This window comes from Ranitomeya variabilis, chromosome 4 (genome assembly GCF_051348905.1).
Source record: "Ranitomeya variabilis isolate aRanVar5 chromosome 4, aRanVar5.hap1, whole genome shotgun sequence".
In the NCBI taxonomy this organism is placed as follows: Eukaryota; Metazoa; Chordata; class Amphibia; order Anura; family Dendrobatidae; genus Ranitomeya; species Ranitomeya variabilis.
The window spans coordinates 695,206,254-695,223,850 of NC_135235.1; the positions used below are offsets into that span (position 1 = coordinate 695,206,254).

Consider the following 17,597-nt stretch of genomic DNA (forward strand, 5'->3'; position numbering starts at 1 on the left):
TGTGATGGAAAACTGCTACGAATCCGCAGCGACCAATCTGCTGCGGATCCGCAGCCAAATCTGCACCATGTGCACATAGCCTAATTCTAACCCTAATTCCAACCTTAGCCCTTATTCTAACCTTAACTCTAACCCTAATTGTAACCCTAATTCTAACCCTATCCCTAAGTGCAACCCTATCCCTAAGTGCAACCCGAAGTGCAACCCTAAGTGCAACCCTATCCCTAAGTGCAACCCTATCCCTAAGTGCAACCCTATCCCTAAGTGCAACCCTATCCCTAAGTGCAACCCTATCCCTAAGTGCAACCCTAGGTGCAACCCTATCCCTAAGTGCAACCCTAGGTGCAACCCTATCCCTAAGTGCAACCCTACCCCTAACCCTACCCCTAATTCTAACAGAAAAACAAAAATAAATATATTTTCAGTATTTTATTATTGTTTCTACCTATGGGGGTGATAAAGGGGGGGGTTTATTTACTATTTTTTTTACTTTGATTGCTGTGATAGAACCTATCGCAGCGATCAAAATGTGTAAGGAACGAATCTGCCGGCCGGCAGATTCGGCCGGCGCACTGCGCATGCCATTTTCCAAGATGGCGGCGCCCATGCGAGAAGACCGAGGACACCGGGACGGACACCGGGACTAGGTGAGTATGGGGGGGTGCGATCAGACAGCGGGGGGGGGGGGGGGGGGGTAGAGGGGAGGAAGGGGGAGGGTCGGATGGCAGAAAAAGGCACTTAGGACAGGACGGAGGGGTACGGAACACTGACGGCGGCTGCAGATCGCCGCCGTCAGTCGGTGGGGGGGCCAGATCGGGGTCTCCAGCCATGGCAGAGGCTATTGCAGCATCGGCCATGGCTGGATTGTAATATTTCACCAATTTTCATAGGTGAAATATTACAGATTGCTCTGATTGGCTGTTGAAAGTGAAACAGCCAATCAGAGCGATCGTAGCCACGAGGGGGTGAAGCCCCCCTGGGCTGAAGTACCCCTGCATGTCAGGTGAAATTGGAGTTAACCCTTTCACCCGGCCTGCAGGGACGCGATCATTCTGTGACACAGCATATGCGTCACAGGTCGGATTGGCACCGACTTTCATGACGCATACGCTGTGTCACAGGTGGGGAAGGGGTTAAATGATCTGCTATGTTTATACCCCTAATATTTGGAGAGGACCTTATACGTATTGCCAACGCCTCAATCGTAAGAGCAAAGAGGGCCGAGGTGAGGTGGCATCCCTGACGTGTTCCCCTAGATAGAGAAAATGATTCCGATACAGAGGGATTTATAATTATACGAGTTTTAGGTTTCACATACATTACGCCAATCCATTTTTTTAAAATCTAGCACCAAAACCATATTTCTGTAAACAAGCAGACAAGAAAGGCCAATCAAGGGAGTCAAAAGCCTTAGCCGCATCCAAGGATGCCAAAGCCCAGATATTATCTGACATCAAAGAACTATATTGAACCACCGACTGGACCCGCCTTATATTAATAGAAGTACTTTTACCAGGCATGAAACCAGTCTGGTCTGGGAGTATAAGATCCAATATAAGCGAGTTCAGCCTAGTGGCCAGAACCTTAGTAAAGATTTTATCATCTACATTTATCAGCGATATGGGGCGATAAGATCCACATTCAAGGGGGTCCTTCCCTTCTTTCTGAATCACAATAATATTTGCCTCATAAAAGGAGTCTGGCAAATATCCTCCCTCCCAGATCCCTAGAAACATCTTTAAAAGAAGTGGTGCAAATATATCTCAATATTTCCTGTATAATTCAATGGGGAATCCATCCGATCCGGGAGCCTTCCCGGAAGCCATATCCTAATGGCACCTTCTATCTCCTCTATAGTAAAATCAGCATCCAGAAAGGCCTGCTGAGTAGGACTGAACATGGGGAATTTTATATCTGATAAATAATCCAAACATTCTGGGATACCAAGACCACTCCTAGAGGTATAGAATGCGCTATAATAATCAAAGAAACAATGAAGTATATCCTCAGTCGAGGTCACCAATGAACCATCCAATTTTCAATCTTGGAGTCTAGTATTAGACGTGTTATGCTGGTGCACCAAAAAAGTCAAAAATTAACTTGCCTGGTTCCCCAGTTCAAAGTAGGATTCACGGGTAAAAAATAGTTTGCGTTTAGATTTGGTGTCCATATATTTGGTATATAGTCTATGTGAGGTCAGCCACTCAATTCTATTTTCATTAGTTTGACTAGATATGTACGCAGCTTCTGAGTCCTTCAATCGCTGTTCCATCTCATCATCCTCCCGTGAAGTTACCCGTTTAATATAAGAAATTGTAAAACATAAACATCCTCTTAAGTACGCCTTGAGGGTATCCCAAAATAGGTTAATATTCTGGGGTTCAGGGTGGGATGAAATTAAATGATCTAATTGATCAATAGTTCTATCATTCGAACCTATTAGCTTTAGCCACAATGGATTTAACTTCCACAATATATTATTATACATTTTTATAGCGTCATTTATTCCATGGCGCTTTACATGTGAAAAGGGGGCAAATATAGACAAATACAATTAAACATGAGCAAAAAATAAGGCACACAGGTACATAAAGAGGGAGGACCCTGCCCACGAGGGCTCACAGTCTGCAGGGGATGGGTGAGGATACACTAGGAGAGGGTAGAGCTGGTTGTGCGGCAGTTCAGTAGGTTGAGGATCACTGCAGGCTGTAGGCTTGTTGGAAGAGGTGAGTCTTCAGGTTCTTTTTGAAAGTTTCTATGGTAGGCGAGAGTCTGAAGGGGAAGCACGGGAGAAGTCTTGGATGCGGTTTTGGGAAGAAGAGATGAGAGGGGAGTAGAGAAGAAGATCTTGAGAGGATCGGAGGTTGCGTGTAGGTAAGTACCGGGAAACCATGTCACAGATGTATGGAGACAGGCTGTGGATGGCTTTGTACGTCATTGTAAGGGTTTTGAACTGGAGTCTCTGGGCAATAGGATGCCAGTGAAGTGCTTGGCATAGAGGAGAGGCAGGTTAATAGTGGGGAGACAGATATATTAGTCGGGCAGCAGAGTGTAGGATTGGAAGGGTGTCAGAGTGCTAGAGGGGAGGCCAGAGAGTAGGAGGTCAAAGTAGTCAAGGCGGGAGATAAGGGCATGCACTAGTGTTTTTGTGGTGTCACGGTCAAGGAATTCATAGATCCGGGAGATATATTTGAGTTTGAGGTGGCAGGAGGAGGCAAAGGCTTGCATATGTGGCTTGAAAGAGAGGGCAGAGTAGGGGATGATACTGCATACCGTAGGATTCTATGAGTTGTCCCAGGCCGAAGGTGTAGTTGGGGAAGAGTAGGGGTCCTAGAACACAGCCTTGAGGAAAACCGACAGACAAGAGGAGGAGTGAAGAGGTGGTGTGGGGGAGGGAGACACTGAATGTTCGGTCTGTCAGATATGACGAGATCCAGGATAGGGCCGAGTCTGTGATGTCAAGAGATGAGAAGATCTGTAGCAGAAGGGAGTGGTCCACAGTGTCAAAGGCAGAAGACAGGTCCAGAAGGAGGACAGAGTAGTGTTGCTTGCTCTTGGCAGTTAATAGGTCACTGGTGACTTTAGTTAGGGCAGTTTCAGTTGAGTAATGGGGTCGGAAGCCAGATTGTAACCGATCAAAGAGGGAGCAGGAGGAGAGGTGGGAGGACAGTTCAAGATGGACATGTTGTACCATAAATTTTAAGGCATAAGGAAGAAGAGATATCGGGCAATAGCTAGACACAGAGGATGGGTCGAGGGAGGGCTTTTTGAGGATGGGTGTGATCTTGGCATGTTTGAAGGATGAGAGGAAGACACTTGTTGTGAGTGAGAGGTAGAAGAGCTGTGTTAGGGTTGGGATGAAGACCGTGGCAAGATTAGGGATGAGGTGGGACGGGAGCAGGTCAAGCGTGCAAGTGGTGAGGTGTGATCTTGGCAGGAGGGTGGAGAGCTGATCTGCCATGGTGAAGCTGGTTTTGGAGGAGCAGGGTTAAGCAGCTAAGAGCGGCATTGGGCGCTGTGAGCCAAAGCTTTCTCTGATCGTATCGATCTTTTTTTAAGATATAAGCAAAGTCTTCAGCAGAAATGAGAGGGAAGGGAGGGGGTGCGGTTACGGTTCATTTGGCCAAATCTAAGTCTATGTATAATTAGACTGTGATCTGAGACCCCTTTATTACCATGCTTTATGTCATCTACCCATGTAGCTAAACTACTGGATACAAGTATATAGTCTATACGGTATAGAATGCGTCTAGTAGATGAGTGACAAGTATATTCCTTCACCTTAGGATGACGCATCCTCCATAGATCTAGCCACCCACTACCCTCTATGACCAGTGCTAGCTGAGACGAAGATAGAGAAGGGGTCCATCCAGAAGTCTCACCATCCAGCCTAATTCTGTCAAGACAATTGTCCATGACTAGATTAAAGTCTCCCATGCATATAATGTGTGCATCCGGATAATTTAAAGCAAAGCTCATTGCCATTTGAAGAACCAAGACATTGGCTGGGGGAGGATTATAAAACACACAATATAAAGGTACCTACTTGAATTTATCAATGCATGTACAAAAATAAAGCATCCCTCAGGGTCTTTCTGAGCCTCCTTAACATCCCATCTAACGTCTCTATGTATCAATAATGATATACCCCCTTGAATAACTAGTATGGGATGTGTGAATGAACCATTGCACCCATGGTTTCTGTACGCACCGAGCTGAATCTCTGGTTAGGCGCGTTTCAACCAAAGCCACAATATGAGGGTGATAACGCTTAATCTGTTAAAATACCTTAACTCTCTTAAGAGGAGATTTAAGACCCCTCACATTCCAAGTCATACATATAATTTCAGAAGCCATGTTTTCTCATCCAAATATGATATACATTATAACACGTAAAATTTACAGGCATCATATAAAGACTCTTGGCGGCAGCTTCTACATAAACAACAAACAGAACTGATATAAGTGAGAACAAAATAAAATTCAAAAATAAAGTTGCAAGTCTTGTGCTCCTATCATGGATTGAACAAGAGAATACCCTCACTGAACACAGTGTCCGGTATTGCTGTTCAACTGGACGCTAGTGGAAAAAGCTCAAATCATACAATTGTTAGGAGAGTTCCAAATTAGCTGCAAGCATATCAGGACTTTTTTTCATGAGATCCGATATGGGATCGGAACCACTCAACTGCCTCCGCTGGATCCGTAAAAAAATATGGAAGAACCCTCATGGACAATTCGGAGTCGAGCTGAATAGATCATTGAAGATAGAACATTCTTTCTTCTGAGCTGCTTCTTGATCTCCATAAACTGTGCCCGTTGTTTCTAGAGTTCCATAGAGAAATCAAGGAATATTGAAATCGTGGCATTATTGAACTTAATAGGACTCTTTTGTCGTGCCATGCATATAATAGCATCTCTGTCTTTACTATTGAGGAGACGGAGTCTAGGTAGACTGCCTGGAGGAAGAGATTTTATAGGGACCCTATGAGCCCTTTCCACAGAAAATGTGGAGGAGAATTCATCTCCCAAAGTATCCTTTAGCCAACCTTCAAGGAATTGCTCATGCTGCTGGCCTTCCGAACGCTCCGGTAATCTAATGATTCGAATGTTATTCCGGCACAGTCTATTTTCCAGATCATCTGCCTTTTGCTTCCAGGCATTTATGGAGCCAGCCTCTTTTGTCAATTTAGTCTCTATAGGTGTAAGATTGTCCTCCAAGTGTGATAATCTTGATTCAACTTCTGTAAAGCGCCTCCCCATGGCTTGCAAATCTTGCCCTACTTCAGAGTGCACATCCTCTATTTTTCCGGTCAGGGACGTTCTAGGTAAAGATATGGCTTGCATTAACTGTTCGGATGACTGTTTAAGAGTTAGATCCTATTGGTCACCACCTTCTCACTATCAGAAATGCGGTTTTTACACTGATCCGCAGTCTTAGCATGTGATGGATTATTCCTGAGAGATCATGCATTATCAGATGGATCAATCCTTGCAAACTCTTAGTTTGTTTGCCATCCCTGACCATTTTAAATGATTCATGGTTAACAAATATTAAGTATAGCAAGTTGAGAAAACGTGTATTTATAGAGTTCCCTCTTTCTCTACTTCCAGATGTAGCAGTATTATTATAAAGTATACATATATACTTGTCTAGGCACATTAATACAGAGGAGTGCAAACAGCTCCAAGTATTTAGTAAGGTAGAGTGCTGGGTTTTATGGCAAATCTGAAACTGTTGCAAAAGTCCTGTGTAGCAGAATGACCTGGCAGCATCTGCAGGGATGGCAACAAGAGTCCAGAGACCCTTGAAATGGCGGGAACCGACGAACCAGCTATATTATCAATAAGGGAGCGCTGAGCTCATTTCTCAGAGCTCACACCGTGCTTCCCCCTCAGGTACCTCCAGGATATAGCCGCACTGCTCCGTCAGTCCCTCCAGGAGCAAAGTCCACAGCTTCATGCCTCCTGCCACCGAAGCGCACAGTAGAAAATGTCCACCTTCCTCCACAGGCCTTATGTCCCATGAGAGTTTAATCAGAACCAGACACACCAGAGTCGCGGACCGCACTTCTCCAGGAGCCGGAGACCTCCAAGAGCCCAGGGAACTACACTGCTTGCAGGTAAACTCACTTTAACAAAGTCAGGATTGTGACATGATTATAGGAGCTCTGTCTGGACATGTCCTCTCAGCTCCACTACACCGCCACTCCCTCCTGTGTGAATTCTTTGTTGGCTAGAAAGATTGTTTCTTCACAAAACATTTTCCGCATTATGAACATGAAAATGGCTTCTTCCCTGTGTGAGATCTATGATGTCTGACAAGAACTGATTTATCTAGAAAACATTTCCCACATTCTGAACAGGAAAAAGGCTTCTCCTGTTATGACCCCAATGGCGAGGGTCTCAGAGGAACGTGGAAGTCTGCAGAATACAAAAATCCAGCTCATAGGGCAGTGGTAACTGGGCTGACCATATATCTACTCCTAACGCCAACACTAGAAGTAGCCGGGGATCATTCCTACGTTGATTCTAGATGACACGCGCCAGCCGGAGAATCTAGCTACCCCTAGTAGAGGAAAACAAAGACCTTTCTTGCCTCCAGAGAAGGGGACCCCAAAGCTGGATAGAAGCCCCCCACAAATAATAACGGTGAGGTAAGAGGAAATGACAAACACAGAAATGAACCAGGTTTAGCACAGAGAGGCCCGCTTACTGATAGCAGAATAAAGAAAGGTAACTTATATGGTCAACAAAAACCCTATCAAAATCCACACTGGAAATTCAAGAACCCCCGAACCGTCTAACGGTCCGGGGGGAGAACACCAGCCCCCTAGAGCTTCCAGCAAAGGTCAGGATATAGATTTGGAACAAGCTGGACAAAAATACAAAACCAAAACAAATAGCAAAAAGCAAAAAGCAGACTTAGCTGATATAACTGGAACCAGGATCAGTAGACAAGAGCACAGCAGACTAGCTCTGATAACTACGTTGCCAGGCATTGAACTGAAGGTCCAGGGAGCTTATATAGCGACACCCCTAACTAACGACCCAGGTGCGGATAAAAGGAATGACAGAAAAACCAGAGTCAAAAAACTAGTAACCACTAGAGGGAGCAAAAAGCAAATTCACAACATTCTCCCCTGTGTGGGTTTTCTGGTGGCTATAAAGAGTAGCTTTCCTGTTAAAACATTTCCCACATTCTGAACATGAAAAAAGCTTCTCTCCTGTGTGGGTTTTCTGGTGTCTAACAAGATTCGATTTCTGGTTAAAACATTTCCCACATTCTGAACAGGAAAACAGCTTCTTCCCTGTGTGAGATCTATGATGTCTGACAAGAACTGATTTATCTAGAAAACATTTCCCACATTTTGAACAGGAAAAAGGCTTCTCCCCTGTGTGAGATCTATGGTGTCTGATAAGAACTTTTTTTTCTGTAAAACATTTCCCACATTCTGAACAGGAAAAAGGCTTCTCTCCTGTGTGGGTTTTCTGGTGGCTAACAAGATTCGATTTCCGGTTAAAACATTTCCCACATTCTGAACAGGAAAAAGGCTTCTCCCCTGTGTGGGTTTTCTGGTGGCTATAAAGAGTAGCTTTCCTGTTAAAACATTTCCCACATTCTGAACATGAAAAAAGCTTCTCTCCTGTGTGGGTTTTCTGGTGTCTAACAAGATTCGATTTCTGGTTAAAACATTTCCCACATTCTGAACAGGAAAAAAGCTTCTCCCCTGTGTGGGTTTTCTGGTGGCTATAAAGAGTAGCTTTCATGTTAAAACATTTCCCACATTCTGAACAGGAAAAAGGCTTCTGCCCTGTGTGAGTTTTTTGATGGGTAACAAGATGCGCTTTCTGGTTAAAACATTTCCCACATTCTGAACAGGAAAAAGGCTTCTCTCCTGTGTGAGTTCTTTGGTGGGTAACAAGCTCCGCTTTCCGAATAAAACATTTTCCACATTCTGAACATGAAAATGGCTTCTCCCCTGTGTGAATTCTCTGGTGACTGACAAAATCCGATTTCTGGTTAAAACATCTCCCACACTTGGAACAAGAAACTGCATTGTTTGCTTTGTGGAGGTTTTGTTGTTTGAGAAAGGACTGTACTAGGGGAAAACTATTTCCATATTCTGATAATGAAGATGTCTTCATTGCTTTAGGAGCAGTTCCTTTTTTAATGCTTATTTTGTGACTTTGATTTTCCTTAGTAGTAGGTAATGAATCAGAAGACAGGACCTTTTCCAAAAGATCAGATGACAGATCTTTGCTGTGATGGGATGGTGGTGTATCTGGAGTAATGGCATTCACTTCAATTGTATCCTGTGGGATCTCAAGATCATCTGATTTAAACATTGAAGATGTCAGTTGTCCTGCTGATCTCCTGGTACGGTCATCTGCCAAGAATAAAACCAATTATTAGTCTACAATAAAATATCCTTGAATTCTATATTTTTGAACATTTCTACTTAAATGGTCTGTAAAAATGGAAAGTTATGCAAAATTATTTAATTATTCACCAAGACAATGACAGTTTACAGTTTACTAGACTGTGCTCAAACCACATTAAGCATCCATGCTTTTGGCATCACTATAGGAGAAGAAACCACTTATTTTACGGCATGTGTATCTCCTGGAGCACAATCTGGGAACTATGTGTTGGGTAATAACTTGGGATATTTGCAATTTTCATTTTCCAACATCCACTGTGCGTGCCACATCTGGAAACTGCCAATGGAGTCAAAATAGTCACTATTCCTATAGATTAATTCATTGAGGGTTATAATTTACAAAATGGAGTCACTTTAAAAGGGATTTCATCCGCTCTAGTTTTCTGCAATTTTGTCATATTAGGGATTCTGCAAATTTTGTCATATTAGGATTCTGCAAATGGCGTTTCCCATCTCCTCTGGTATCTGCTCCTGCAATGTCTGCTTTGGACACCAGACGCGGCTTACTCATTCTGCAGGCGATGCTGGTAACAGAGATGGGGTTGGAACCAGAAGCTGTTGGCAGTGCAGGCTCTATCCAGCCACTAAGATTAGGGAGCCTGTCATCTGTAGTACCATCCAGTCTGGCAGTATGGGCATGTGTGCTGTCAGCTGCAGTAATCTGCTCCCTGTTTTAGACAACTGGAAAGCACCACACCTTTTTTAATCAGATACATTTCTATTAACCATAAGATTCACAACAGATCACATGTTCATACTCATTTTATGTTTTACAGTAAATTAACCCCCCCCCCCCCATGGAAACCATATCAGGTGGAAACAATAATTCATCCATAGTTGACAATATCAACCAGAGTTCCAGTTTACCAAAAGTTGTACTCTATACTGGTATAACATTAATTAATCCTACCCAACCACGGCTGCCATAATGAAGAGAATAAATCCAGCCGTCTCTCCTGGTGTAAATACTTTTCTCAAATTCAATTATGTGGCTCTTTTGAGCAATGAATTTGCGTCCGGACGGAGGCTCCTCTCTAACCCAATATTTTGCATGTGGTATGTCGCACATGTGGCGCATGTCATGTGGCGCATGTCATGTCGCGTATGTCATGTCGCGTATGTCATGTCGCATGGTATGTCGCAGGTATGTCGCATGTTATGTCGCATGTTATGTCGCATTGGGGGTCTCCCTCTTGGTCCCAGCCTGGTGCCCAGGTGCAGCCCTGTCATTATTGCGGTAAGCATGCCTTGTGGTTTCTACTACTGACTACCGGTGTCCTTATATTGTACTTGTGTAGCCACATGGCATTGTATGGCTATTGTTTCTATCTATCCGCGCCATAGTGCAGATTGATTCACCTTTTGGGCCCTGTGCACCAGATGGGTTTTCCTGTCCTCATCCTATATGCACTTTACATGTGGTTTGTACCTCTGGTTGTTTAAACATATAATTATTGCTTGTATTTATACATTGTACACTTAATAAATTTTTGGTACCCAATATACTCCCTTGTTCTCCTGATCTTTAGTGATATTATGGAGTGGGTGGCCTCGTGGTAGGCCTGGGGCTAATTGTTCATTATTATGTGGTAAATTAGCCCCCTTTTTGCCGGTCTCTTGGTCCCGGTAATATGTTCTCTGGTTGTGTTTTAATGTTATGTCGCATGTTGTATGTCGCATGTCATGTGGCGCATGTCATGTGGCGCATGTCATGTCGCGTATGTCATGTCGCGTATGTCATGTCGCAGGTATGTCGCATGTTGTATGTCGCATGTCATGTCGCATGTTGTATGTCGCATTGTGCATGTCGCATGTTGTACATTGCATGTCGCATGATGTATGTCGCATGTTCAATGTTGCATGTTGTGCATGTCAAATGTTGTATGTAACATGTATGTTGCATGTCGCATGTTGTACGTCGCATGGTGCACGTCGCATGGTGCATGTCGCACGTCGCATGGTCAATGTTGTATGTTGTGCATGTCAAATGTCGTAACATGTAGGTCGCATGTTGTATGTCGCATGGCGCATGTTGTATGTTCAATGTTGTATGTTGTGTGTTGTATGTGCACACAGTCTAGACGAGCCCAGCTCTGCTACATCTGGATGCCTGACAAATACTTGCTTTTCAGGCATACTGATCACATGGATTTATTTGGAGAAAAATTATTTGTATTGAGCTTTTCAAATATTTTAGTAGTCTATTTAAAATGGGCAAGGCAAGGGGCAAGGGACGGGGAAGTGGCCGTGATGCTGATGGTGAACGCAGAGGATGAGGCCCAGCTGAAAGTGAACAACAAAGAGCCACATCTTGGCGCTCGACCTTCCTGTCCTACTTTCTAGGGGACCGCAGCACACCACTATTGAAGCCACAGCATTGTGAAATGATTGTTGGTTGGATAGCGAATAATGCTTCCAGTCACTAAGCCACCACCACGTCTTCCACACGGTCAAGTATGAGTAGCCGTGAGTGAGGACCGGATATTACCCACCCTGATCTTCCTTCCTACCATCATGCCGAGTGCCCTGAGACAAATGATCCCGCACTTGGACACTCCGAAGAGCTGATCAGTTTACCCTTTAAAGATTCCGGACTCTCGGCCGGTCAATTTGAAGTGGGGCCACATGAGATCGCATGTAGCGATGCCTAAAGATTTAAACAGCCACGGTCACATGAAGGCGATGGTGGGAAAGTGTCACAAGTGGTGGACGATGAGACAATTGCCAGAAAGTCAGGAGGAGGAGCAGGGTGCAGATGTGGAGGACGAGGTGGTGGATGACTAAAGTATCTGACCCAACCTGGCAGAACGACATGCAGAGCTAGGACAGCAGCACACATGGGGAAGGAGGCATATCACCCCAACAGGCAGGAAGAAGCAGTGTGGTGGCCATAGACAGAAGGGGTGCATCCGTTCCCCGTAACACCAACATGACGGAAGTTGCCATTCCAACTGTTAGATCTTCCAGAGTCAGGTTATTTTTTTAAAGACTCTGCCGATAACCCCAAACAGGACATGGCACCAAAGCACCCGACTTTGTGGGCCGAACCCCAGGTTCCAGGAACACTGTCTGCAGGTGACACCACTGCTTCTTCCACTGTTTTGCATACAAGCCAATCCCCAGTTCACCGTACCTGTAAAGATGCCTCGGGTCCTGCACCTGATGTTGCCCACAGTCAACCAGCACCATCATCAATCCCATCCACGTCCTTGTCCCAGGGCAGCCTTCAGTTGTCTATACCCCAGTCACTGGAACACAAGGGGAAATACCCAGCCAACGCCCCACAAGCCACAGTACTAAATTCTAACACTTCTCGTCTGCTTGCGCTCGAAATGTTGCCCTTTAGACTCATTGAGACGGAAGCTTTCCACAAACTGAAAGCGGTGGCCTTTCCAAGGTACTCGGTCCCCAGTCGCCACATGTCTCCTGGTGTGCCATACCAGCATTACACCAGCATGTGCCCCACAACATTACTCGTGCCCTCAACAAAGCTGTTACTGGGAAAGTCCACCTAACCACGGCCACGTGGACAAGTTCTTGTGGGCAGGGATGGTACATCTCACCGACGGCACACTGGGTTAACTGTTATGAATTCCGTTCTCGAACTCCCTTCTGTGGTCATGAATGGTACTTCAGCGAGTTCTGTCTGTGAACTCCCTCTGGTGGCTGTGGGGGGAGCTACTAGCTCTTGAGGTTCCTTCCTCACCTGCCCTCGTTTATTGCTAGACTGGCTTCTCTATTTAACTCCACTCAGATCGTTATTTCATGCCAGCTGTCGATGTCTTAGTACTGGTTCAGATCTCTCTTGGATTCTTCTGATGACCTGTCTACTCCAGCAGAAGCTAAGTTCCTGCTAGTTCATTTGTTGTTCATTGTTTTCTTGCTAAGTTCTAGTCCAGCTTGCTATCATGATATTGCCTTGCTAGCTGGAAGCTCTGGGGGTGCAGAGTGGCACCACCGCACCATGAGTCGGTGCGGGGGTCTTTTTGCACACTCTGCGTGGTTTTTGTCATTTTTTGTGTTGACCGCAAAGATCCCTTTTCTATCCTCAATCTGTTTAGTTAGACTGGCCTCCTTTGCTAAAACCTATTTAATTCCTGTGTTTGTGATTTCCTCTTAACTCACAGTCAACACTTGTGGGGGGGCTTCCTTTTCCTTTGGGGAATTTCTCTGAGGCAAGGTGAGGCTTTATTTCCTATCGTTAGGGGTAGTTAGCTCTTAGGCTGTGAAGAGGCATCTAGGCAGAGTTAGGCACGCTCCACAGCTATTTCTAGTGTGTGTGATAGGAGTAGGGTTTGCGGTCAGCAGAGTTCCCACTTCCCCAGAGCTTGTCCCGATTCCATGATTAACTATCAGGTCATTCCGGGTGCACCTAACCACCAGGTCCATAACAGTACAGCTGGCCTCAAAGTGTTAATGCATCTCAATAGAGGGATAAGAGAAGTTCTGAGACCATTTTTTTTTTTCTGCAGTGTGTTTTGTCTTTCTTTTCCGCTTAACCTCTGGGTGGTTCAGGACTCAGGTGTAGATATGGACATTCAAGTTCTGTCCTCTAGTGTGGATCAACTTACTGCAAGGGTACAAAGCATTCAAAATTATGTAGTTCAGAATCCGATGTTAGAGCCTAGATGTTATGATCCTAGTGGCAAGGATCGCAAGTCTGACTAGCTAACTAAACCGACGACTAGCTCTGGGGAAGTGGTAACTGGATTGACCGCAACCTGATCCTATCCGCACACAACTATAGATAGCCGTGGAACGTTACCTGGAAATCCTAGATGTGTCTTCACGGCCTGAGAAACTGACTATCCCTAGAGGGAAAGTAAAGTCCTACTTACCTCAGAGAAATGACTCCAAAGATATAGAAAAGCCCCCACAAATATTAACGGTGAGTTAAGGGGAAAGCACAAACGCAGAGATGAAATAGATTTAGCAAATGAGGCCCGCTAACACTAGATAGCAGAAAATAGGAAGGGAACTGTGCGGTCAATAGAAAACCCTATACAAAATATCCACGCAGAGATTGCTCGTGCCCCCGCACCAACTAACGGTGCGGGGGAAGCAACTCCGTACCCCAGAGCTTACCAGCAGCAAGAAATCACATATTAGCAAGCTGGACTAAACTCATCATACACAGAAATCATATTGCAGACTGATGAGCAAAAAATAATCAAACAGAAACTTAGCTTCTCATGAAGAGACTGAAAACGAAGATAGTCAGGAGTAATCAGAATAGCACTGAATACATCGACAGCCGGCAACAAGTGAAGGTGTAGCAGAGCTAAATAGGAACCTCCCTAGTGGACAACGAGGCAACTGATCCAGCCACAGACCCGCAGGATAACAAACAAAGCCACCAGGGGGAGCCCAAAAAACAAAACTCACACAATACCACCTGTGACCACAAGAGGGAGCCCGAAAACAGAGTTCACAACACTAGAATTCCAATTCCTGATTTGTTTTCTGGGGATAGATCTAAGTTTCTGAATTTCAAAAATAATTGTAAACTGTTTCTTGCTCTGAAACCCCGCTCTTCTGGTGACCCCATTCAGCAAGTCAAAATTATTATTTCTTTGTTACATGGCGACACTCAAGACTGGGCATTCTCCCTGGCGCCAGGAGATCCTGCATTGCGTAATGTAGATGCGTTTTTTCTGGCGCTGGGATTGCTTTATGATGAACCGAATTCTGTGGATCAGGCAGAGAAAATTTTGCTGGCTTTGTGTCAGGGTCAGGATGAAGCGGAGGTATATTGCCAGAAGTTCAGAAAGTGGTCTGTGCTTACTCAATGGAATGAGTGTGCCCTGGCAGCAATTTTCAGAAAGGGTCTTTCTGAAGCCCTTAAGGATGTTATGGTGGGGTTCCCCACGCCTGCTGGTCTGAATGAATCAATGTCCTTGGCCATACAGATCGATCGGCGCTTACGTGAGCGCAAAACTGTGCACTATTTGGCGGTATCCTCTGAGCAGAGGCCTGAGCCTATGCAATGTGATAGGACTTTGACCAGAGCTGAACGGCAAGAACACAGATGTCAGAATGGGCTGTGTTTTTACTGTGGTGACTCCACTCATGCCATCTCTGATTGTCCTAAGCGCACTAAGTGGTTCGCTAGGTCCGTCACCATTGGTACTGTACAGCCTAAATTTCTTTTGTCCGTTACTCTGATTTGCTATTTGTCGTCCTACTCTGTTGTGGCATTTGTGGATTCAGGCGCTGCCCTGAATTTGATGGACTTGGAGTTTGCCAGGCGCTGTGGTTTTTTCTTGGAGCCCTTGCAGTATCCTATTCCATTGAGGGGAATTGATGCTACGCCTTTGGCCAAGAATAAGCCTCAGTACTGGACTCAGTTGAACATGTGCATGGCTCCTGCACATCAGGAGGATATTCGCTTTTTGGTGTTGCATAATCTGCATGATGTGGTCGTGTTGGGTTTGCCATGGCTACAGGTCCATAATCCAGTATTGGATTGGAAATCAATGTCTGTGTCCAGTTGGGGTTGTCAAGGGGTACATGGGGATGTTCCATCGTTGTCAATTTCTTCCTTTACTCCTTCTGAAGTCCCTGAGTTTGTCGGATTACCGGGATGTATTTGATGAGCCAAAATCCAGTGCCCTACCTCCTCATAGGGATTGTGATTGTGCTATTAATTTGATTCCTGGTAGCAAGTTCCCTAAGGGACGACTTTTCAATTTATCTGTGCCAGAACACGCCGCTATGCGGAGTTATACAAAAGAGTCCTTGGACAAAAGGGCATATTCGCCCGTCGTCGTCACCATTGGGAGCAGGGTTCTTTTTTGTGGCCAAGAAGGATGGTTCTCTGAGACCTTGTATAGATTACCGCCTTCTCAATAAAATCACGGTCAAATTTCAGTACCCTTCGCCTCTACTGTCTGATTTGTTTGCTCGGATTAAGGGGGCTAGTTGGTTCACCAAGATAGATCTTCGAGGGGCGTATAATCTTGTGTGTATTAAACAGGGCGATGAATGGAAAACAGCATTTAATACGCCCAAGGGCCATTTTGAGTACCTGGTGATGCCATTCGGGCTTTCTAATGCTCCCTCTGTGTTTCAGTCCTTTATGCATGACATCTTCCGAAAGTATCTGGATAGTTTCATGATTGTATATTTGCATGATATTTTGGTCTTTTCGGATGATTGGGAGTCTCATGTGAAGCAGGTCAGAATGGTGTTCCAGGTCCTTCGTGCTAATTCCTTGTTTGTGAAGGGATCTAAATGTCTCTTTGGAGTTCAGAAGGTTTCCTTTTTGGGCTTCATTTTTTCCCCTTCTACTATTCAAGATGGATCCTGTTAAAGTTCAGGCCATTTATGATTGGAGTCGGCCTACATCTGTGAAGAGCCTTCAGAAATTCCTGGGCTTTGCTAATTTTCACCGTCGCTTCATCGCTAATTTTTCTAGTGTTAAACCGTTGACTGATTTGACCAAGAAGGGTGCTGATGTGGTGAATCGGTCCTCTGCGGCCGTTGAACCTTTCAGGAGTTGAAACGTCGTTTCTCTTCGGCTCCTGTGTTGTGTCAGCCAGATGTTTCGCTCCCTTTTCAGGTCGAGGTTGATGCTTCTGAGATTGGAGCAGGGGCTGTTTTGTCTCAAAGAAGTTCTGATGGCTCTGTGATGAAGCCATGTGCTTTCTTTTCTAGAAAGTTTTCGCCTGCTGAGCGTAATTATGATGTTGGCAATCGGGAGTTGTTGGCTATGAAGTGGGCATTCGAGGAGTGGCGACATTGGCTTGAGGGAGCCAAGCATCGCGTGGTGGTCTTGACGGATCACAAGAATCTGACTTCTCGAGTCTGCCAAGCGGTTGAATCCTAGACAGGCTCGATGGTCACTGTTTTTCTCCCGTTTCGATTTTGTGGTATCATACCTTCCGGGTTCTAAGAATGTGAAGGCTGATGCCCTTTCTAGGAGTTTTGTGCCTGATTCTCCGGGAGTCCCTGAGCCGGCTGGTATTCTCAAAGAGGGGGTAATTCTGTCTGCCATCTCCCCTGATTTGCGGCGGGTGCTGCAGGAGTTTCAGGCTGATAGACCTGACCGTTGTCCAGCGGAGAAACTGTTTGTCCCTGATAGATGGACTAGTAGAGTTTTTTATGAGGTTCATTGTTCGGTGTTGGCTGGTCATCCTGGGATTTTTGGTACCAGAGATTTGGTGGCTAGGTCCTTTTGGTGGCCTTCCTTGTCACGGGATGTGCGTTCTTTTGTGCAGTCCTGTGGGACTTGTGCTCGGGCCAAGCCCTGCTGTTCTCGTGCCAGTGGGTTACTTTTGCCCTTGCCGGTCCCGAAAAGGCCCTGGACGCATGTTTCCATGGAATTTATTTCTGATCTTCCGGTCTCTCAAAGGATGTCTGTCATCTGGGTGGTTTGTGATCGCTTTTCTAAGATGGTCCATTTGGTACCCTTGCCCAAATTACCTTCCTCCTCTGATTTGGTTCCATTATTTTTTCAGCATGTGGTTCGTTTGCATGGCATTCCGGAGAACATTGTGTCGGACAGAGGTTCACAGTTGGTTTCTAGGTTTTGGCGGTCCTTTTGTGCTAAGATGGGCATTGATTTGTCTTTTTCTTTGGCTTTCCATCCTCAGACAAATGGCCAAACCGAACAAACCAATCAGACCTTGGAAACCTATCTGAGAGGCTTTG

The 17,597-nt window shown here is 45.2% G+C and overlaps 2 protein-coding genes across 2 annotated transcripts in view; both read right to left on the reverse strand.

The window, feature by feature from the left end:
* Positions 1–17,597, reverse strand: part of LOC143767657 (uncharacterized) — a 104,559-nt gene that overhangs the window by 63,682 nt on the left and 23,280 nt on the right. The window lies entirely within an intron of this gene.
* LOC143767649 (uncharacterized) overlaps positions 718–17,597 on the reverse strand; it is a 42,253-nt gene continuing 25,373 nt past the window's right edge. Inside the window, exon 8 of the mRNA XM_077256097.1 lies at positions 718–8,891. Within this exon, the coding sequence (XP_077112212.1) occupies positions 7,597–8,891 (1,295 nt within the window). The 3' untranslated portion in view covers positions 718–7,596. The remainder of the gene's footprint in view (positions 8,892–17,597) is intronic.